Genomic DNA, 23,720 nt, shown 5'->3' on the forward strand with positions numbered 1-23,720 from the left:
CCCTGTAAATTTTTTTTAGTCCTCACTGATCTTAAATTACAGGATAAAAGAAAGTTATCAGAACAGCCTAATTTTGAATAATGGAGCTTGGAGTTTAATACTATGTATATATGAACCAGTTACTAGAATCAGACAATTTGTTTCACAGACAAGTTTGAGCTAATGTAATATAATGGTAATTCATTTCTAAACTGTCAAACTCAGTATTGGAAACTGGATGAACAACTTGTCAGTAGTTTACAGGAACATACAACAGCTGTTTGCCATGTATAAGGAGTTAGAATTTATAAGTCACTTAGAAAATGCTCATTAATCTCTAAACACTTCAATACAATTACAGATCAAGCTCATGATTTAGAAGCTGTTGTATGCATTATTTAAAATAATACAGAAAATAGAAGTTTAAAAATACAACTTTATATTCAGACAGAATAAGCACAAAGATAGTTCTTGGAAATGTAAATTCATATAAAGAATGAGATTTAATTAACTTTGCAGCAATTTACAAGGTTTGCCATTGACTTCAGCAGAAAAGATGTGAGTAATTATCAAGTACTGTGGATGAAGGCAAAAGAGCTAAGCAAGAGCAGAGAGGAGAGTTCAGGAAACATGAGCAGAGCCAGGACTACCTTGCATTTTTATCCAGTGGGCCATCTGTAACTGACTGGTAGTGAAACAGCTTTGGGACATTAAATCTAATTTCGCAATTAGAGATTGCTTGTAAGTATTTGCTTTAAAACTTCAGATTTAAAACACTGGAGGGTTTAATGTAGAAGATGACATTGTTATTTCAAGGAAGAAATATGGTGATGAAACAAGTCAAATTTGCTGAATGCATCTGTTTAAAAAATACTAAATATTTTAGTTTATTTTTAATATTATAAATTCTTTCATTACCATGGCTCTTTCTTACACTCAGATTTGCCATGGGAATGGTTCTGCATGTCATCTTCCTTCTCCTTTTGGATATCCTGATTCTACACGTAGATAGCGAAATAAAACACATGTATCTGATGCAATGTATGCCACTTTAGGAAGTGAAAACAACAAAACCAAAGTACTCTGAAAAGGCAGTCCTTCACAGAATTAGTTGCACTTGCTCCAGGTCAGGAAGTATGAAATGGATTTAAAATGGTTTTATTGAAAAAGTCCACTTTATGTCCTGAATATCTGATAACATTCCCGCTTACGTGAAGGTTTAAGGGAAGCCTTAAAGAATGAGAAACAAAGAAAAATATGCATATTTAATACACAAAAATCAGTTCTCACTGGAAACCAGACATTGCATGCTGGATAGAAATAAGATTTAGCAGATTATGAGTGTGGTTTTTTTCACCTTCTTTTGCCCCTGGCCAAGAATGCAATCCTGACACTTATCGCTCTGACAGATGAGGATTCAGACTCAAATATGAAGTCTCACTTCAAAGGTGTTTTTAAAATACAAAAAAAGGTGTTTTTAAATACAACATGCATTTCTGTATTAAATATTAGGTGTTCATACCCTGGCTACTATAAACTTTCCAGAGGAGCCATCTTTATTATTCACTCATAGGAGCACAGTGTAAATTTTACTACAGTAGGAAAACATTTAAGTATGTAACACAGATATGAAGACAGCAAACAGATGTCTCTCATTGTTAGTTTGGGCAGAAAAAGGTAAAAGCACATTATTAGAAATATCTTGAAGCTAACAGAGCTGTAAAATAAACTTCTAAAGCTTTAGAAGCTATGTAAATTTGAGTCTGTTCTCATTCTAAAGTGCTCAACTTAATGCCATTATTGTGCATAAATTAAAACTATTTCCAGAATGTGAGCCTAAAGCAAATGAATACGGAAGAGTCAAGAATTGTTGAGTGTAACGAAAAAACGACTTTTAAGAAGCAAATTAATCAGGCAAACTCTTGAAACACTATTGCTTTAAAGATCTTGAACATTTTCAGAATTGGTTTGTAATTTCCTGTGTCTGTCATTTTGAACAAAGTCCCTAAAGATTTGTGTGGAAGTTATGACTTGTATAAACACAATTTTTTTCAGACTAACCATTTATGATGAATGTCTTCCTTTATGACACTTAACCAAAATCACTACTTTTACCAAGAATGCAACAGAAATCATAATTTCACTTGTCATGCACTGGAAACACCAGAGTTTCCTTCAGTTTCATGTTCTTGATTTTTCTGGTTTGGTTGTCTGGTTTTGTTTTTCAATGCAATATCTTTCAGAAATGTTTAGGTAAACTTTGAAAACAGAAAGTTCTTGATGCAACCCTGAAGATTGTCCTGGGTTGGTCAATTAACATTTCTAACGGAAGTTTCTAATTCACCACTTCATATCTGAATTATCTCGTTCCCTACCCTGACTGGAATACTCAATGGTGATCCTTTCCATTGTTTATCATTCATTGTGAGAGGTTCTAGATAACTGAAATGTGGTCAATTATCCTAACATGGTTCTTAGGCGAGTGTGGAGATAGCACCAATGAGCTTATTTGACATTCTAGCTAAAATCACCGAAGTCAATAAATTCACATCTCATTCTTAGGGGTTTTAATTGTGTGCTGAATGCCCTTCACAGCTACTGACTACGACAGGAACAAACAAAATCAAGGCATACTTCTTATCTCAGTGCTGTGTGCCTGCCAATTTCTTTGTAATGAGTATTTTACATACTTCTCCACAAATGCCCTTTTCAAAAACTGAAATAAACTATTATTATTAAATAAAAAATTGTTGCAGCACTAGGGCGATGCATTTTCGAGACTACAACTTAAATCAGAAATCTGCTGAAAATGCATGTCATGGACAAATTGCTAATGGTTATAAATAATGTTGTACTCTGCAATGAAAGAAATGATCACAGAAGCTGAAAGACCACACTGGTAAGTAAATTGTGGGAAAAACACAGTATTGATTAATCTTTCCCCTTCTCATTCAAACTAGAATTTAATTTTGTTCTCCTCATATTGTGCAAGTTAGAGGAATTTATCTTAAAATATATGGATTGGCTGACTCACTTATGGCTAATTCTGGTGATGAAAGTAAATACAACCGGGTTGACTTTTGCTGCCTTAAAAAAAATGACTGGCCATCCAAATTTTCTAGCAGAAAAAAGAACATCTCTGTTAAAAAATTTATAAGCATTAAAAAAAATGCAGGAAATAAATCAAGACTGTTTCAAAAGCCACTTTTCTCCTATGAATACTGTATAGTAATCAGGCATGTGTGCAAAGAAACATCAGCTACATCAGCTACAAGTAGTGCAACTATACAGAGGTGATCAGCAGATGGAAATCTGTGATTAATAACTATGCTGCACAAAGACCTTGGCTCTAAACTCTTAATTCTGTCAGACCTGAACAAGTCTGAGAACTGAGATGCAGAATTTCTGCCTTGTGGTTTTCTTTCCAATTGAAAACACTTAATTTATATACACACAGATATAAATATGCATACATATTTGTATGCATATTTATATCATTTGTATCATTAAACACACTGAACATTGACTGAATTCCTTTAAAAAAATGTATTGTTTAAATGTATTGCTCATAACTGACTTAAAATAGAGAGCATGCATCTTGAGCATTTTTTAAAAATTGCAGTTTTTAATGTCTTCACATCACATATAGATGTTTATAGACTGTCCCTAGTCAGTTACCAAGAAGTTGATATTTCTCTTCAAATTTTTTCACAAAAATTGCATCAGCAATGCTGGTAACAGTGCAGTGTTGGGTGGAACTATCAATGTAGCTGTACATGTCCAGTGAGAAAATGCCATAAATTTCTTTTTTATTATCATCTATTAAAATGTCATGTTCTTTCATGTGGGCTTGAGCTCTGGCAATGTCTGATGGAGGGTTTTGTCACTGTTTCATAACTGGCTTTTATTTGATCTGCTATTCCAATAATCAGCCATGAAAAAGAGCTGTTCCTTTAGATTTATAAGCTGTGAACATAAACAATTTGGAAGATGGTTCCAAGGGGCTTCATTGTGTCATTATAGAAAGAGAGGCCTTATTGACCTTAAAGTCACAAATTACAATCTTGTCTGTTGAGATTTGAGACTTAGAGGAAAAAAAAGGAAATCTGACTTTTGATTAGGGATGCTACTTTGGGAATAAATTTAGGATGAGTGAACAGGAAACTCCCCTGTCACCCTGGTGAGGATCCTGAAACTCTACTGCCACCAGCCAGAATGATTAATTTTGATAAACTGATAAACTGTCCTGGTAGTGTTACTGAGACACAGAATGTCAACCAGATGAGGCTCTTAACTACTTACACCATCTCCATTGTGCTTATAATAATTTAATTCATGGTGATACAGTTGTGTTTATTCCTGGAAGAGACACTGAAATCCTTCCAGGTATTCATCAAGTCCTACAGCAATGAGTGATAAGAGGTTGCTCTTTCTCCAGACTGTCTCCATTGAACTGTAACTATGTCTGAGGAGCCACCTGCACTAGAAATAGACCTTAACTTAGAAAAAGGAATTAGATGAAACACTTCCAAACACTGGCAAGATTTTACCATCAGATTAGGAAACATCACCTAGGATATATCTGGCAATGGCTCACATCAAATAAGATGTTTTAGACAACAGAATCCTGACAGATTTGCACTTTCAGAGTCTGAATGAAACTGTCAGCTGTCAACACTAGACAGACACAGGAAAATGAGACAGGTGTTTAATACAGTGGTAGGGTGTGTGTCCTCAGAGTGAAGCATCTTGTGCCTCAGATTCTGCCAGCTGATAGCAGGTCTTTGATGTCATGGAGACCAGAGTCACCCACAAACTGCAGAGCTGAGAAAGAAGACTTTCCAGGATGCAGTGGCAGAAGGAGAATTTCTCCAGTGCAAACTTTCCACCACTTGGGATATGTCTCATACCCCCACTCCTTTTAGTGTAATGTTAAAACCCCCTCTGTACTAAAGGGATAGAATGTGTGAATGCACAGTGAGTGACTCCTTACATGGACTGCTATTCGGAAATAAGAACTACTGTTTTAAGTTCTGTTTTGCTTAATTATTCATTATTTACTACTTTAATTATGCATGAAAAACCTCAAGTACTTCTGAATTTTCTTTAGGCAATGCAAACACTATGTCATGCTAAGAAAGTTATATATTGAGATGTCTCTTCCTTCCATTAGCCGTAAGAGAAACATAAATTACAATTCAGCATATAATTCTCTGCTTCTTCACACAATGATTTAAAGTTGATTGAGCACAATTACTTTGTACTCAGCATATTTACTGTTGTACAAAACTTTGTCTCTCTCATAAAGAAAAGGCATCCAGGCACATTTTTGAACAATAGCATTGTAAAACATTCTTTGATGAGGCTTTTTGTGAAAACGTGTTTTATCTTTCAGTTGTTTACAAATCACTTTAGTAGTGATTTGGGAAAGTGCTTTAATATGTGATAATATTCCTCCTTCAAAAGGAACTTGGCTTAAGTGCTTTTCTGAGCAGAATCATGTTTTTCTATCCATTTATCTGAGTTTAAAGTAGGGATTTATTGTGATATCTCAAAACATTTTGAAACAAAGCTACTAAAGAGTAGCATATAGATCACTTCCCTTATCTCTCCATCTGCAACATTTGTACTTCCTAGCACATCCTTGTTTGCCACACTGGCTGGACAAGACACAGCACATGCTGTGATTGTACAAGACCATAAATATATATATATTTTTTTGGCTAACCACTCAACAGGCAAGCTGAGTGGTCAGCAAGCTGCTGTCTTTAATACAGAAAGCAATCCTCACATAGCTGAACTTTGCTTTTCTGCTCACAGACCTAACCAAGGGCTTGGTGACTCTCAAGGGTCATTCTTCACAATTCTGTTGAATCCTTTTCACGGTTACCAAACTCACGTTGGCTAACAGGTTCACATTTCTTTATGGTGCCTGACAGACAACATGACCACAGAAATTTTGTTTCCTTATGAAGCCAAGGGTTAAAAACAAAACCCATGGATGTCAAACTTATAAGTCCTTGTATAAAATTATAGGAAAAGATAATGAATATTTTCAAGTGAATTTTACAAGACTTACTCATATTAATGTTAGTAATTTTTTTTTAGTAGTTGATCAGGTCTGGTAATGCTTTAGACATCAAATTACGGAGAGGTTTGAGGGATGCAGTTTGCAAAGCCTTTTTTTAGTGTTACTTTCCTTCACTCTGCTCCTTGTCACTGTTAAAGCTGAGTACTGCACAATCTTGTTGATACTTGCGACTGCATGAGGAGGCAGTTGGGATTTTAATATTAGTTGTGGTAGGGCTCTGTGCATAAAAATCAGCTTTAATCACTTTTGAATTAGTTCACTTCTCCTGTCAGCAAATATTCCCCATCTTTGATGCTCTCAGACTACTCTCTTCACTAATGTGGAAGAATGCAGTTCTTCAGTTTCTGTGGATGCCCACAGAACTCTTCACTGAATTCCTTTATTCAGCAAAATGCCAACAGTAACATTGTTCTCCAAAAAGAGAGAAAAGAAAACCCCCTGAAGAATAGGCTAATAATTTTGCATGTTAATGATGAATCTGTTAATTTCACACAAACCATCCAAAAGAAAAGGCCACTAGAGGGGAAGTACATCCAATATGCTCAAAGAAAATAAAACGCCAGCTACTCTAAATGATTGTAATTAACAGAATGGTCTGGATTTACAACAGCAGAAGATTTTGGTCTATATCCTTAACGAAAATATGACAAATGAATGAAACAATTTATGTATTTATAAAAAGGTCTTGCACTTCATGTAATGTGCATACTAAAACCATTAAAGTAGTATGTAGGAAAAGATTGCATATAAAAAGGTAGTATGAATATGGGATAAATATGTTGTGTAGGTATAATTTATTGCACACCTGTATCTTTCACATTAGACACACATCAAATGGAAAAAAAATGGATTTAAACCAATATCTTTGGACTTCTGGTAAAGTGGTCCTCGTAAAAACAAATTCATTTTTGATTTGTTGTCATTCATATGTTTAATCTTGGATCTTTGTTTTCTATGAGTATGTGCACAAACCTGCAGCACCATGCAATAACAACTGTCCATATCATCAGAATTATAAGGAAAGACTTCCCAACAGTGAGTTTATAAAACTAATAAAATCTCTGCAATGTTCCAAAGCTTTAGTTCTACAGCTTACTTTTCTGAGGTTGGATACCCTAGCTTTTCCCATATCCCTTCTTATTTATGACTAAAAGTAACTCAAAAAGATGTCCATTTTTCTCTCCATACTTTCCATCAACAAAAACACCATGAATTTTCTTCTACATTTCATACAACATTGCATTTTTTCTTGTCCTTTTAAATAAAGTCACCATGCTCATAGTTTTATACAACTACACAGCCTGTAAGCCTACAGAAATGGTTTTAGCTTTATAACTACATTTTATAGATGACTCCATTTAATTTTTTACAGCGCTTTCTCACACAAAGCTGTCTTTTTATATCCTAATAAAGTGACAGATATTCTGAAAATCTGGTCTTAAATCCTCTGAAGCCTTTCCAATAACATTTTTAGTAAGGTAGGAATTATTAAAGGGAATGCAAACAGCATAGAGTTTACTGTCAGTGTGTCAAAAACTATCAAAACATTGGTCTTTTCCCTGTTCTGAGTTTTTGCAGAGAAAATCTATATCCTTAAACCAGGGACAAGCAGCAAAAGACATTATTTTTTAAAAGCCTACCACTTAAATACACATCACAAGCTGTGTTCACACAGCTGTTACCCACTCTAAAAATGAACTGTATTTCAGATGACCCCCACCTGGGAGAGCCTGGTGACTGCATTTAATACCATGGAGCAAAACATCCAAAAGGAAGTTTACACAAGGCCTATATATCATTAGGCATCTTACATAATTAGTTCTTCTGTTACCATCATGGACAGTGAGTGAGTGGCTTTTGTGCTTTTTTAAATCAATTTTCATGAGTATTATTAGTATTACCCTTGCTGTCATTATCACCATCATCATCACAGCAAGCTGTTCATTTTTGTATGCCCACAGGCAAACGAGTCATTACTTACTGATCGACAAAACTACTTGTCCCAGATATACAGGTTAGCAGATTTTTGCTAGGCTGATCAGTGAAAGAACCCAGGGCCTTCCCTACAAGTGGAACGTAACAGGATCCTCCTGAACATTAGCACTTTTACTATGCAGAAGCATATAATCAAATGTGTCCTACTCCAAACAGTCGTTCTGCCAGCTTAGTTCTTGTTCTACATTAAACACTTCAGCTGCAGTTGCAATGTCACTGCACAGCAGGTGAAAAACATTTCTGGAACAAATGTCAGCAAGGGATAATTCTGAAATAACCTTCTTGTCTACAGTTACACAAGCCAGAAGAGAGCAGTGCTATATGGATTGCATTGTTGCTAACCTATGATGCTGTTTCCTGGCACAGTAAGTATTTCTAAAAAAAAAAGTTGCAGAAATAAACAAAAAATAGAGAGCTCTTTTAGTTTCCCATGTTTCTCGCAAAGATTCACCTTGGACATGAATTCAAACTGAAACTGGAGCAAGAAAAAGCTCAAAACAATAATGCAAAGTTTATAAGTAAAGGAATAAAAAAGAATCTCTTAGGTCACCTGCAGAAATGGCTCATACAGATGCAGAAGTGTCTTACAGTGAGGCATGCCAAATTAGTGCTATGAAACACAGATACCAAAGAAAGGGAGTTCACTTTTGCTCTGCCTTTGAATTGTGGAGTTGTAGTGGATAAGCTGTGGTGTTTTACTCTTGCTAAACTGAAACTGCAAAAGCACCAGACTCTAGTCCTGAATAACCACTGACATAGCTAGTCTCAGATGGCTAAAGCTTGCATTTAATTTTGAACAGAAAGGTATGGGTTTGTGCCCTCTGTAATGGGGTCAAGGGCCAGCTGCCAGAAGCATTCAATGCCCTCATCAGCAGAAGCTGAAAGTCCTCGTGGAAGGCACTTAAAAACCTTCAGCAATCTGCAAAATGCCCTAACCCACTGAACCCAGACTTCCAAGAAACAAAGGATGCCCGCAGCGAGTGGCCAGGTGACAGGGCCACGGTGACAGACACGCAGTGCTGGCACTTACCATCTTGGTCTGTGGTGACCGTGATGGCTGTGAACTGCTTGGGGGAGAAGCTGAGCTCCGAGACGCCGTTGGTGGCCTCTATCTCGAAGGTGTAGTTGACGTGCGACACGAAGTCGAGCACGGTCACGGAGGAGTTGATGAGCCCCGTGTGCCTGGGGATGAAGCGGATGCCTCCCCCGCAGATCTCACACTGGCTGGCGTCCGACCCGCACTTCTTGCAGATGACGCTGTAGGTGAGATCCTTCCTTCCTCCAGTGTCGCTCGGGGGGCTCCACTCCAGCATCAGAGCTGTTTCGTTGATGTTGAAAACCACATTCCTCGGAGCAGAAGGTGGCCCTGCAGAAAAGGAACACAAAGCCTGTTAAGCCAGTGTTATCTGCTTTGGAGAAATAAAGTTACTTGCAAATAAAAGATACAAGAGCTACATTTCAATGATAGATTCAATATAAAAATTAAGTTATCTATGTACAATCCTCGAAAAAAAAGCAGGAACAACAAATCACTGACATCATAAAAAGCTGAATAATCAAAATAACTTAGAATTAATTCAGAAAGAATTTAAGGCAACACAAAAATGACTTGGGAATGTAAAACCTAGACAAGATAACACCAATTTTCAATAAATGGCTCTTGACGCTGTGAGATACTAAGGCAGAGCTTTAACCACAAAATTTATATCCTTATTTTATGTCTAGTAATGTGACTTTTCTGAGACTTAAAATCTTTGACATTTTGTAAGAGTCAAATTGAGTAATAAATAAATAACAGCTTTGGAATAATGACAAGAGGTAAAATGGTTTGTATTAGTTCTGCACTGCCAGATATTTCTTTCTGTCCTTCACTGCTTTTCCCCAGGGATTTCTCTGCTGCTGTTCATTAACAGGGTTAGGTGGCAACAGGCCAAGACTATCAGGCATAAGTTAGTTTACAAGTTTTCTTTCTTTCCCGTCTGGCATCTCATCAGCATCAGGATAACGGTGAAGACATCAACTTTTCCACTTGAAGTTCTAAAAGGATGATCAGGAAGCAAGTGAAAAAGTACTTCTTTGAGACTGTGAGGAGGAATGCAAAGACAGTGGCAGCAGGCAGAGTGTGGGGAAGCTTTCACCCAACGAGCAGGTGGTAGAGTGAGCACTGCCAGATGAACCACAAGTGACCCATTTCCAATATCCCACTCATCACACAACAGTCAAGGTATGCCCACTGATTTTAAACTGTTTGCTGACATACTGTGTAGGATCATGTGGAAATCAACTAAGGCTTTCTATAGACATATAAAAATAAATATATAGAGTGATCCAGTGATTGCCCCTTGTACTGAGCACTGATGAGGCACCTCGAGTTCTGCATCCAGTTCTGGGCCCCTCACTTAAAGAAGGGCATTAAGGGGCTGGAGAATGTCCAGAGAAGGGCAATGGAGCTGGAGAAGAGTCTGGAGCACAAGTCTGATGAGGAGCAGCTGAGGGAGCTGGGGTGTTCAGCCTGGAGAAAAGGAGACTCAGGGGGGACCTTATGGCTCTCCAAAACTCCCTGACAGGAGGGTGCAGCCAGGTGGGGGTTGGTCTCTTCTCTTAGGCAACAAGCGATAGAAAAAGGGAAATGGCCTCAAGCTGTGCCAGGGGAGAGGTTCAAGTTGGACATCAAGAATTTCTTCACAGAAAGGATGGCCAGACATTAGAATTTACTGTCCTCAGAGGCAGTGAACTCAAATTCCCTGGGGGTGTTCAAGAAACCAGGAGATTTGGCACTTAGTGCTGTGGTCTGGTTTACACGGTAGTGATGGATTGGTCAAAGGTTGGACTTGGAGAGCCTGGAGGTCTTTCCAACCTTAATGATCCTGTAATATTATGATTCCATATCAGATTCCACAGTCTATCAGAACTTTACCATCTAATTATATTTTAGATAGGAATTAATGAAGGGGTGAAGGAAAGGTAAAAAATGTTACAGCACATCTAAATCATCTCAATTTCTTATTGAATTATTCTTCCACTTAACAAGTTTCAAGCAAGCACTTACAGATGTATGATTTTCAAAACCAATTTGGATGTAATCCCAAAATAAAAATTACTAAAAGAAACATGGACTTGGAAAAATGTGGGGCCTTATACTCCAGGTGTTGATATATATGAGACGACTGTGGCAAACCCAACTGTTGACCTCTGGGGTCTTTGGGCTAAATGAAGTGAACAAATAAGCATTATATTTCCAGCTCTCAATAAAATCACAGTGCTTCACCAACAGTTACCAGAACTTGGAAAACTTTCAGCTTGCTTTGCAGCTTTTGATGATTTATAAAACTGCCCACAGGACTTAGGCATAAGTTTTGATTGAGACACTGGGAAAACTTTGAATGAGCTTTTCCTTATTTCAGAGTTTCTCTAAGCAGACTAAAAGGCTGAAAGAAACGTTTGCAAATGACAGCAGCTAATTTTTACACAGAGTGTAACATTCAAAATTTTTAAGTGATGCATTTTATTTACCTATGTGGCATAAGCATGGGTCTAAAACCTGGAATGCTTGTAAATAAAAAATCTGGAATTGTGTGGGAGTGATAATGTGAATAATAAACATTAAGCTTTTCTTTGAACTGTAATTCAGCTGCTTTTTCATTTCTGGTGTTTACTTGTAACTTTTGATAAGAGAGCAATTAACTTTGCCCTGAATAAATGATGAGTTATCTGCTGGATTTTAAGCAGTTGGTATTTAAAAACATATGGAAGTGTTACACTGCCTTGCATTTTCAGTGGAGAAGAAAATTTAAAATATTTTGAATGGATCTGCATTTGTCAATTTATCAATAAATAGAATTTATGGTTAGTAGATCACCAGACTTCCCACAAATTGAGGATTACGGTTCTAGCTACTCTGGAAAACAGTCCTGAGATTGGAGTAAGCTAAAACCAGAACACATTACTTCAGCTTCAGTTATTATTATTTATGTTCAGAAGACAGGAATAATAATGTTTCCTCTAAAACCATGCTGTGAGAATTAAATAATGACTGGGTCTTAGCAAATTCCCACTGTTAAAACCATGGAGGAGTTTTAGGAATATGGAGGACGAGCTGTAATCGCACTTCCATATGTGAATAACTAAGTAGATGAGTAATCCCCTTGAAATAATTGGTCATATTCATGCACTTAAAACTAAGGAGCTGTGTAATTGCTTGAAGGATTGGAGTCAATGTTTTAAAACTGGCTTAAATTTAAACATAAACTATGGATATTATGACAACAGGTCATCACAGCTCAAGCTTTTTTGATATTATTTCATTGATTTTGGCAGGCCCAAACAGGAATTAATATGAATCAGGGCAATAGGAGAGTTTTGTCTGCCTCTGTGGATTTTAATTTTCTATCAGATTTTCCTTGTACTATATGGAATGGCATTTACAGAAGAACCAATGCAGTAAATAAAATACTCTTTAAATTTATTTTTTTTTCCATTTGTACTGGAGAGTCAAGGTTCTTATAGTCATGACTTGTGACTTATTTTTCAATTGCAAGAGAAAACACATTATTGTGCATTCACATTTCAGTGAAAAGGAAAACTATCAATTATGTTAGAGGTGTCTTAAAGAATACAACTGTCCTCTTGCAAATGCAGGAAAAACCCTCAAACACACTTCATACTCAAGGCCCCTCATGCCAATTTGCATGAGGATTAAATAGCTTTTTAATTGCTGTTAAATTATGCCAGTTAAACTGTGATTTCATGCAAATATTAAGCTGTAATGACATGCAGTGAATCATTTACTAAGATTTAGAACTTGGAACAAAGAGAGACAATTAATTGTAATCCTCAGATTCAGCTAAATTATGTGTCACTGGGCTTTTATGAATGTGGCCTGATTGCTTTGTTATCATTTATAAATTATACAAAGATTATCTGGCACATTGAAAAAACCTGGCAACAATAACCCTTCTGTAGACATCTGTATGCAAAGCTCTCAGGGTTTTCCTTATATTGATTTTTTAAGAGAAACAAGCATATTGGTGAAAATAAGGGATCCTTTCCTCACAGCAGAATTCATGACTTTGAATTTTATGTGAAAGAATAAAATACAGTTCAGATGGATGAGCATTACAAAAACATGCAACTCTTCTGCTGAGATGGAACTCATCCAGACTGTGAGTAATGTCTTTTGCCTCACTTACAAATTACAATGAGGAAGTATTTTGAAACTTTTTGTGGAGGAGACTGGCCTGGATGTCTAATGGTGAAGCAGCTCTGAAAGCAACAGAGCTGAGTTTGTGCCTCATGCAGTGCTTTGTACCTCATCTTGTTTTATGTATTCTCTTCTTCTCTGAAGGCAAAGTGCATTTTCCTGCTTATGGAAGGAAGAGGAGCAAACCCAGCATGGCAGAAGTCTGGTGAGGGCAATGCAGTATTTTACACACTTGAGAGTGAAGACTGTCTAGAAAAAAAATATTGCTTTTAAAGTGAGAACTGTCCATTATACACTATTGGACTCTTAGAATTTTATGTCATTTGACTAGTGAAGTTACAATAGAAGGGCAAAGATTAACCATCACCTTAGGATACTCAGAATCAGCATCTGGCTGTGCCCCTTGAGTTCATAATTGTGTTTTGATATCCATATATGTAGCACAGATAAATAGTGCCACTTGATGTAGAATTACATTTTTCTCTTTTCACTTATTCTTTCCCTGTGAGGCAGGCAGCAAGAATGGAAGCCAGTGACTGCAAACCAGTATCTCAAGTCTGAGCATAATGTTAAATTGCAAAAAAGTGTATAAATTATATATATATATGTATGAAACAATAGAGACAGTAAAGACTTCAAGTGCATTGCCTGATTTTGCTGCTGAAATTCAGTGCTGGCTATTAAAAATAGAAGATACACTTTGTGGCAGAGGTTATTGAACAGAGCATAAGTTTTTTGGGTTCAAATTGTTTATAACATTAAAGGAGAGGCATTCAGACAACCAATATAAGCCTGCCTGACCTTGAAAAGATGGATCCATTCACCCAATTACTTTCTAGTGGGAAATGTTAGACTTTTTGTACAGAGTAATCAGACAGGGGATTAGATATGATGCTATTTGTTGCTCAATGTGTATGCAGAGATCATTGATAGAGTACTTGCATATGGCAAAGAAATACAAGAAGGAAAAGTAGCAGTGAGAGATTGATAAGAAGTTTAAGTCAAATGAAAAGAGCCTAGGAGAAGGAGATTAACAATATATTCTAGTGTAATTTTCATTCCTCTTATTGAAATTAGATTTCTATTATGGTGTTCTACAAAGTGAACACTCTCCTTTAACAAAACGCAGCTACATAAAGTAAAAATGGGAGCTGTACAATTTTGTAAAAGCACACAGTACTTTCACAGAATTAATCAAAGTGGATTTGAACCTCATCTTGAAAGAGGTGGATGACTTTCTTAAATCAAGATTGATTTTTTTTTTCCATAGTGCTGCATATGCAAGTTTCTCAGTACTGAGGAAGAGTTCTGGAGTGAGGAATACTGCCTAACCCCATACTGCCCAACCCTATACAGGAATGAAAAGAGAGAACAAAATATCTACCCATCTTAGACATCCTTGCAGGACATGGGAGAGCAAATAAAATGGGCAGCAATAAAGTCAGTCAAAATGTTTGAACATCAAGACATTTGTAAGGAGAATCCACTGTTCGTTCTGTGTTTCATTAAGAATATCTCTCCCTTCAAAGGTCCCAAGAAAAAATTCTGTTTCTTATGTCATGCCTCATATGTCAAGTATGTCAAGATAGAAATATGAACATTAATATGGAAAATGCAGATCTTTCCCAAAGGTGGTTATGTAAAAATGGCTTTTCATTTCTGTACAGAATTTTCTGTCTATTTATTCAAAGTTCCTAATTTTCTTAAAACTTTTCAACTTCTTTTACTAAAGCATAACAGTTTGGAAGGAACAATCTAAATTCCACTCATATCTGTATCTTTGTTTATTAAATTTAAATTAGTCACATCTGTGCAGATCCAAAAGCAGTGAGGTTGTATTTATGACAGAAACATAATTTTAATAACTGACAGACTAATTTGAAAGCAGTGGGGCTAAAGATGTCACTTCGGGAACAATTTGGCCTGAAGACTCTTCATTACTGCTGATGTGCAAGGTAAGATCACAGTCTGCCTGTCAAGAGCTTCAGTGTCATTTTCAGAGCTGACAATTAGTGAAATAATCATCATTGTAGGTAAAAGATGAATACATCTGCTGTGACAGTCACTGAAGTACTGATACCTTGCAGCCTAGGCTGAATGGGAGACACTGCATTGAACCAAGAAACCAGAATGTCTCCTTTATGTCTTCCTTCTCTCAAGCTGAAGTGAGGTGAGGCACTGATATCCTGTTGTGGTTGATTTTTGCCCTGCCTCAACTTACTCAGTTACTTTGGCTGACATACTCAGTAGAAATGTGCAGGTCTGGCACCAAGTTTTTCCTGACAGTTTTCACCCAAAGCAGCTCTCTGCACTCACATTTGTTGAGAAATCAGCAGAGTGTTGAAGTAACTGCTCTCTGATGCCCCTCCCTACCTTATCAACATATCAGGTTATCAGAGCTTAAAATTGTGCCCTGAAAGATAATTATGGAATCATAATGCCACGTTTGAGTAATTTTTTCAAAGCACTCTCTTTCAGCAATGAAAAATCAATGACATATAAAAAATATGGAGCCACATCTGCATAATGTATGAGTGAAGCTCTCTTCCCAAGCATGAAAGTGTCAAGAATGCCGGGGATGTGTTGATTCTGGGAGTAAGTTTTTAATGGCCTGTGCTTGAGGCACTGATTTGAGTGGAACTATTTGTAAACACCATTTTCCTGTGGGAAGCCTGAAAGGATGCTGTTTATTCCCTCACATACTTCATGTGAAATGCCAGGCCTGTGTGCCCTGCTCCAGAGTGAGCTGGGACAAGGGGAACACTCTCTGAGCCCTGAAATATCCAGAGGCTGGGATTAACCTTCTCCCTGAAAATCCTCTGGTTCGATTACGCAATTTTCTGCCTTGGGTCTGAGGAATGCCATTTTTATTGACCATCCCCCTCATATAGTGGATGGACAATGTCTTGGTTTATGTAATGACCTCAGTGTCCATGCATTTGTAAATCAGCTTCAAATCATCAGGAATTTTCCCAGCCTAGTGCCCCTGGAAAAAGCAGCATGAGCAGAGGAAGTAACTCAGTTCAGTCAGCTCAGTTATTTTTATGTGACACTGCACAAAACATCCCAAAACAAGGCTATGCACTGATGGTTATTACAACTTTGTCTTTAGGGCTTTATCTCTAAAAAATTTTGTATACTCAATCTGTCAAAATACTTCATGAATTTAACATGTTAGTTTTTTTAGAATTCTCTTAACTGTGGCACAAAAAGTACCAATATCAAATCCTCCAGCAAAAGAATTAATAAAGTGTTGTACCAAAAACTGAATGCCTTACAGGATTATGCAAAGTCTTTTATCACCTTTATTAAAAAAGTGATTTTAATAGCCCATTAAAATATAGTATTTCACACACAGCTTTCCAAATACTGCTGTTTGTTCCAGTTTTGAGATTAAACAGATATAGTTGCTTTACAATCAATAAATTAATCCCAGTGAGTAATGAACCATGAATGAAAATCTATAAGAAATATTTTATTAAGTGGTATGAAAACTTATGCTATATATTTCTAGACATAATCCAATTTATCAAAGTAATAAGAATCTCTTCTCAGAATTTCTGCCCCCAGATTGCTGGACATCAGGTTTGTCTTAGGGACAAATTCAGGTTAGTCAAAAATTATGTATTCTAAAATTCATCCAAAAAATCTAATGAATTTTCATTATCACAGTTGCCTAAGAGGGAATAACTCTGTTAAAAGAAGGTGATGGTGGGAGAGATTTTAATTATATCTCATTCTGATTGGTTAATTTTTTTTTTCTTTTTAAAATTATTTTCTTGTCTTTTTTAGAGTGTTTTTATTTGATTGTATGGGGATTATATTTGTCTTATACTTTTCATTTAAAGCTGAGGAGACAGCAGAGCATGTTATATCAGTTTTTTTCTTTACATGACTCCAGCTTTTTGAATGTTCTTGCCCCAGAAAATTTTCAAATATGCACATTATTGGTAGTGAAAACACCACATTGTTATCTATATGACAATGATTACACTTCCTCCTATTATATCTCAGAATTACAAGTTCAAAAGTCATCAAACTAAGAAACATGGGCATGTTTAGGGTTATCTAGACACTAAGCAGAAATATGCTATTTGAATTTTGATTTTAAAAAATCTCTTTTGATTAACATGAATGGAATTCTTCACAAACTCACAGTTATTTTTTTTTTAATACAAAACCAAATAAATGAGGAGACAGAATTGTAGACACTGGTATTGATCAGACTTACGGGTACATGCCATAGTTGGTGGGTCCTTCTCAGCCCTGAAATAACCTTTCTCACACTGACACACAGAAGTTGCTTCTATATGAGTCAAACTGTGTGGAGGGCACTTGGAGCACTTCACATTTCCAGCAAATGCTTTATAGAATCCAGGCCTGCAAGCTGCAAAGTAAGAAGATAAGTTTCATTAACAGACGAACATTTTGGTCATAAATAAAATCTGTTCCAAGCAATAATAATGCTGCTTCTTTCCAATCTAGATATAGATGTTTTGATGATACAATTCTTGACATTTTTTATTTTGGTATATGAACTTATACGAAGAAAAAAATAAATCTGTTCTTGGTATATAATGGGGAACTGTTAAGAGAGATAACTTCCCAATTTTTAGTCAGTCCTCAGTGCTGCTCGAAATTGTCTCTAAACAACTTCACTACTATCACTAAACATGATCTATGTTTTATGTACACGTATTAACCAAAAAGAGTGAGGTAACTTCTTATCTGCCAGAGCTGTTTGTATGGCATCCTTATTGAAGTAATGGACAACTTGCAATACCTAACATATTTACCCCCACAACTCCTTGATGAGACAGGCATGACATCCCCAAATATTTATGGCTGGGTCTGACTTGCCTACAGCGCCCCAAGGAACCTCTGACAGCAGGGCCACATCAGTTGGTCCCTGTTGGTACGAGAGGCTGGAGGATGAAGAAGGGATGAAGGACGGAGATGCTGACACCCTCCAGCACAAAATTGCACAAGCCAGAGGCTATCCTGATTGAGTTAGGAAACAGCAGCCAGCCTTGGGACAGGAAATGTTGGAATGCTCAGAGCTCATCACTTCCCCAGCTGCTGGGAGCTGGGGTCCCTGCTGTTCTTAACCACAGCACAAGCTCACAAGCCTTTTTTTGTTGGCCTTTAAAGCAGAAATAAGTAATTAAAATAATTTTTTTTGCCATATCTGTCAAGCATGCATTCTGAGATATTATTTTAAAATCATCCTCAGACTTCATCACACATATTTAAACTGAGATTTCTTTCTTTTCCTGCCAGCTACCACATTTGCACATGCCAGCATGTGTTACAGTTACTATCTTCTGGCTTCCCCATATGAAAACATTAGAAATTAAAGCACATGTACAGATTTTACAGGCTTCTTTTCCTCCTGACTCCTTCAGTGGTACAATGGAAACCAGCACTAAAAATATAATTTTGAGGTTCCATGTGGCTTTTTCTCACTTTGACATATTCAAGACTATTTCCTTTACACTGCTTGAGGAAATAGGTAGTACTTCCTTTTCTTGTAATAAGATACAAAAATATTTAAAATTAGGTGTTTTTAAAAAGTACCCCAAAGTGTCAGTTCATATTAATTGAGTTATTAAAAAATATTAACTCATAGATAACATATACATGATCAGTTTTTCTTCTGATTCTGAAGGCTTTTCTTGATATAAAAGCAGTTTCAGTAGTAGCTGAATGAAAAGGAATGAGATGACACTGAAAAAGATAACACTTATTGCCTCTCAGAACCCAAGAGCCAATTTTTCAAATGCAATTTCAAGAGCTTAATTTTGACCCAGCAATTTCAGCAGTTCTCCTTCCAGGGTGCTGTTCTGACTCTGCTGAATAGACATTAGGGAGGTATCCTGCCCTGCTGTCACTGACTGGAAAAAAAAAAAAAAATTAAAAAGGATTTCTGGTGTTAGAGATAAAAAGGGTGGGAACAGCAGGGATTTTCCCCTTGAAAGTAGGCTACTGGTCTGATGCAATTGTGATTACAGTGAGTGGCAATTTTCCACTGATTGGAAAGACAGCAGGTTTGGTGCAGGGAAGAAGGCAGCATTGCAGATACAGGCTGTAGGCACTGACTCCTCTTAGCTTTGCTGGAAGGAAAAGAGGAGGTAAGGCATAACTGGGGGAAGGGTGTTACACTTGCCTGCTCCCTCCTTATTTTCTCATGCCCAAATCCTGCCCTGATAAATATTAAATTCTTGCTTTATTTCATATGTGATGGTTGTGACTAAAGAGCTGACAATTCTAGATTACAGTTTCATTCAAAGCAAAATGAGTGCTCTTTAAAATCCTTATTACTTCTGAAATTAATGTCTGTCAGTTCTGAAATCATTCCTTCTTCCCTTCTGTCCCCCAAACAAAAAATCACTTTGGATAAAAAGAAACATACATTCTCTTTCAAGAGCAGTATTTTGTCTAAAATTCAAGAACTTCACTGTTTCAAAATAAAACTCAAGGAGAATATTCATTTCCAATTAAAACAAAAAGCAAATGTTTTATTCTGAAATGGTAGTCTCTACTGTATTTAAAGCAATTATGTTTTTGACATGGCAAGTCTTTTAAAAGAAAGCAGATAGATACTCATGGAAAAGGTGGAGGGAAAAATAAATTGATTAAGGTACATCATTTTACTTCTTTTGAAGTCAACTCAAGTCCATCTATCCCTTAAGTCAAGTATGTATCCATTTCTGTGTCAGAGAAGCTACAGGGAAGCTTTTCAATTGAGAGATTTACAAATGTATGAACAACCCACTCCTCACCCAAATGCAGAATCTCACAATAATGATCACTGATACTTCTAAATAAAAAAATAGCCCTTCATAAACAAGATAACATAAGTTGAAAATCCCCAAGTGATCACAAACTTGGGAAAACTCATCCCTCTGGATAACTCAGAGCTGACTGCCAACATTCATGGTGAAAGAAAATAAAAGCTGTTACTGCGTCAAAGTCAAGGAATATGCAGCCTCAGTCAGAAATACAGCACTTCAGCTGCTGTACATATCTAAGTTTAGACTCTGATAACAATTATTGTGTTTCAGCGGCAAATTAACCAAAATAATTGCTAAATTTACTGTTTTCCACAGAAATCTGCAAATGACTTCTAATGATGACTATTTTAAAAAAACCTAAAAAATAAAAAGGGGTTGTTTTTATCTGTGTTACCACAGAGTATTTTTTCTGTCTTCCAAATCACTGGGTGACATCTCATTTCCCCTAGTGTTTTCTACCAGAAGTGACTTTATGAGATACTGATTATATGAACTGTATGAAATTTAACTTTTGTAAAGCCTGGGGAAAGACAATATATTGTCGTAAAGGTTCAGTAATTAGCAGGGTATCTGAATGAACAATTCACAGACACTACAGGTTTCTCCAATGAAATATGAGCAACAAGGCAGAGAAATACTGATAATTTAATTGGCTTCATAAAAGATAACACACCTATAAATGTGCTTTGCTGCAGCTTCACCAGGTTTTGACTGTGTTTTGGAAACTACAGAAGTTTTGTAATTAATACCATTTTCCTTATTTAATGATGAATAGATAGCATCTACTTTTGTTTGTTTGATCCACGGCCACCTGTGGGCCGCCACCCCGGCCCAGCCCACCCCGCAGGGCCCATGGTGGGGAGACAGGTTCTGCCAGGCCCCAAAAAACCTCAAACAATGTCTGGATGTATCTTCTGGCAATTGCAGAGAAAGCCAGAGCTGGCTGAGCTCCATCTGGGAACATTCCCAGCTCCGGGGATGTGGCCAAGGGCTGCCCTCAGCACAGGCTGGCGGGACGTGGGGCCTGGTGTCCCGGCGTTATTCGGGCGCTGAGGAGGGAGGGCTTCACCTCGTTCTGGAAGGAACAGCATTTTCAAGGATCTTTTGAATGGCCCAGCCCAGTAAATAAGGCCATGGCTCCATCACTCCAAAACACAGCCGTGTTTGTGGAAGAGTCTTTACTGCTTCAGGCTGTGACAGCCATAAAGTTCTTCCCCAGCCTCAGGGGTGTACAACATATAGACACAAAACCCAGAAAATAAAAACGCAGTGGCCATCTGACTGGTCATAAAACCTTGTTCCTTTAAAAAAAAAAAAGCATTTTCACTGCTCTGTTGTAGTACATCGTTGTCCAAGATTCAAGTTTTCAGTTGTTTTGGTTGCATAACATCTGAATTGACCACTACAGTGGTAGCTGAAGTAAGATGAGTCCAAAGGAAACTTAGGAACAACTTTTAGGTATGTCTGACACTGTTGGTGTGTGGGTGGGAAGGCATTTGTCATGAAAATGGATTTTTTATAGCTTGCTGAGAATTCATCAATTAAATTAAATCAAAGAAGACTCTGTTGTCATTTACAATGAATGGCAACCATCAGTAGCTGTGGAAGAGGTGTTTTAATCTTTCTGAATCACACACTTTGTTATGCATTTCCATCTCTTATATTTTTTAACCTTGCTTAATGGATTCCACTAATGCCCTGTGAGACCGGTATCTTTCATATTTGTGATTTCAATCATATTTCATGATTTCAATTTTGAAGTCCTTTTACCCCTCTGCTATCTGATCACTCTATAAAAAGGGCAATCCAATAAGGCCTGTTCTATTCTACCACTGTGCAGAAAGAAGGAACAGTGACATTAATTTAACCAATTTATATTTTAGTAGAAGTGTCTAGAATAGATAGAAAAGACTATGAAAAAAGAATGCAATGGAAGTTGGATGCTCTGTATTAAAAAGGGCAGAATACAATCACAAAATCAATATTAGGATATTACATAATTAGGAAAATAAAGCGGTGAGGTCAACCTTTGATTGTGAGTACTATCTGGTTAAATAATTTCACCTTTCTCACATGATTCTTGTTTTAGTCAGGTCATGAATGGACTGTGAGGGGGATTCACTTTGGGTCATGTTTAAACTGATAGTGAGACTATGCAGCATGAGTTGCTAGAAACTTGAGGGAGAATCCAGTGGAGGAAGGCCAGCCACCACAGATTATAAATCATCAAACATGCTATTTAGCTCAAACTACAAAGATAGAAGACATCATACTGAGAAAGAAAAGCTCTAGTTTGATTTAGTTCCTACGGAGAGTAAGGAGGGGACAGGTGACACCCCCAGAAAACTTAATGACAGAATGACCCAACTTTGAGGGGACAATACAATTTCAAAAACAAAATTTGACAAAACAAAGACAAAAAAAGATAAAACAATTTCCCTTTTGATGAGTAGTTTTTCTGGGTGCTATGGTCTGCACTTAAATGCATCTGTGTTCATATGCTGCACTCAATCTCTTCTCTTGCCAATATCTCTGCTCTCTAATATTGCTATTCATAGATTTGGAGAAAGGATAGGAGCATTATTCAAAACCTTGACTTTAGAGAGGAGCAAGGCAGAGGACACAGAAATAGGCAGGAATTGTTTCCTCAAATATGACTACATAATGATGATAGGTAAATGAAATTAAATGTTCTTCCTCTTTGTGCTAACTTTTTTCCCCAATGACTTCTCTGTCATTCCCACATTTCAATATCTATAGAGGTTATTTTATGAAAATTATTAGAAGAAATGACAAAGGAGATAATTGCCACCTACCAACCAGTATTTTCAATTCACATCAGTGCAGTTTTTCTCAGTATAAAACACTCGTTTCAATACAATAACTTGAAACAATTATTCAGGTCACATAGGATGTTTTAAAAGAATCTGCAGTTTATCCAAGAAATACATATGGACAAGATACTAATTATATTAATTTAATCACTGCCTGTCATACTGGATACATACCAGATACAATCCAAGGTACCTAGAACTCGGTGAATTAATTTTTTTCCAGAACTAATACAGCAAATAAAATTTACTACTACAAAAGGTAGATGTCATGTAAGGGTGTTCCACTGAATATAGAATTAGCAAATTAGTGTTCCAATGAATACAATAAATCAATACAAAATTAGCAAAATAAGCAGCAGAAAAGAGGTTCATTTCATTGAAATATCAAGCCCTTTAGATAAAGACAATATCCATAAAAAAACCCTGTCTGAAACAAAGGCTACACAGCTGCAAAGAGGGGCTGCACCCTTTTCAAATTACCCCTTGAAAAAGTTTTATAAACTACTCATGAAAAAGAGATTTATTTTTTTTTTAAGAAAAAGTTGCTATATTGCAACTTACAGAAATTTTGTGTGTTTTTAGTTCAGATAGTCCTTCCTAAAGTCTCACAGAAGTGCCAAGAGACAAAAATGGCTGCAAGACTGAAGTACTTTATCAGTGATGGAAGAAAAGAGACAAAATCAACAGCATGCACATTCACTGATTTATGCTGCTGACTCTGTGGTGGGGATCCCTGAAGTCCAATAAATTGGCTGAGGTGGGAACTACAAATATTCAAATGCACTGCTCCACACCCAAATAAGCTAGTCTTTATTTCTGTTCATATT

The 23,720-nt window shown here is 36.7% G+C and overlaps 1 protein-coding gene across 3 annotated transcripts in view; it reads right to left on the minus strand.

Moving 5' to 3' along the window:
* The window catches only part of LOC102113376 (ephrin type-A receptor 6), a 385,909-nt gene that overhangs the window by 190,392 nt on the left and 171,797 nt on the right, over positions 1-23,720 (minus strand). For all 3 annotated transcript variants that reach the window (XM_088052284.1, XM_014253507.2, XM_088052285.1), the window contains exons 4-5: positions 17,497-17,652; positions 9,096-9,431 (exon numbers count right to left, since the gene is read on the minus strand). In XM_088052284.1, the coding sequence (XP_087908410.1) occupies positions 9,096-9,431; positions 17,497-17,652 (492 nt within the window). The remainder of the gene's footprint in view (positions 1-9,095; positions 9,432-17,496; positions 17,653-23,720) is intronic.

The sequence above is a fragment of the Pseudopodoces humilis genome, chromosome 2 (genome assembly GCF_049639895.1).
Source record: "Pseudopodoces humilis isolate 2021_Gansu_Grassland_sample_001 chromosome 2, ASM4963989v1, whole genome shotgun sequence".
Taxonomy (NCBI): Eukaryota; Metazoa; Chordata; class Aves; order Passeriformes; family Paridae; genus Pseudopodoces; species Pseudopodoces humilis.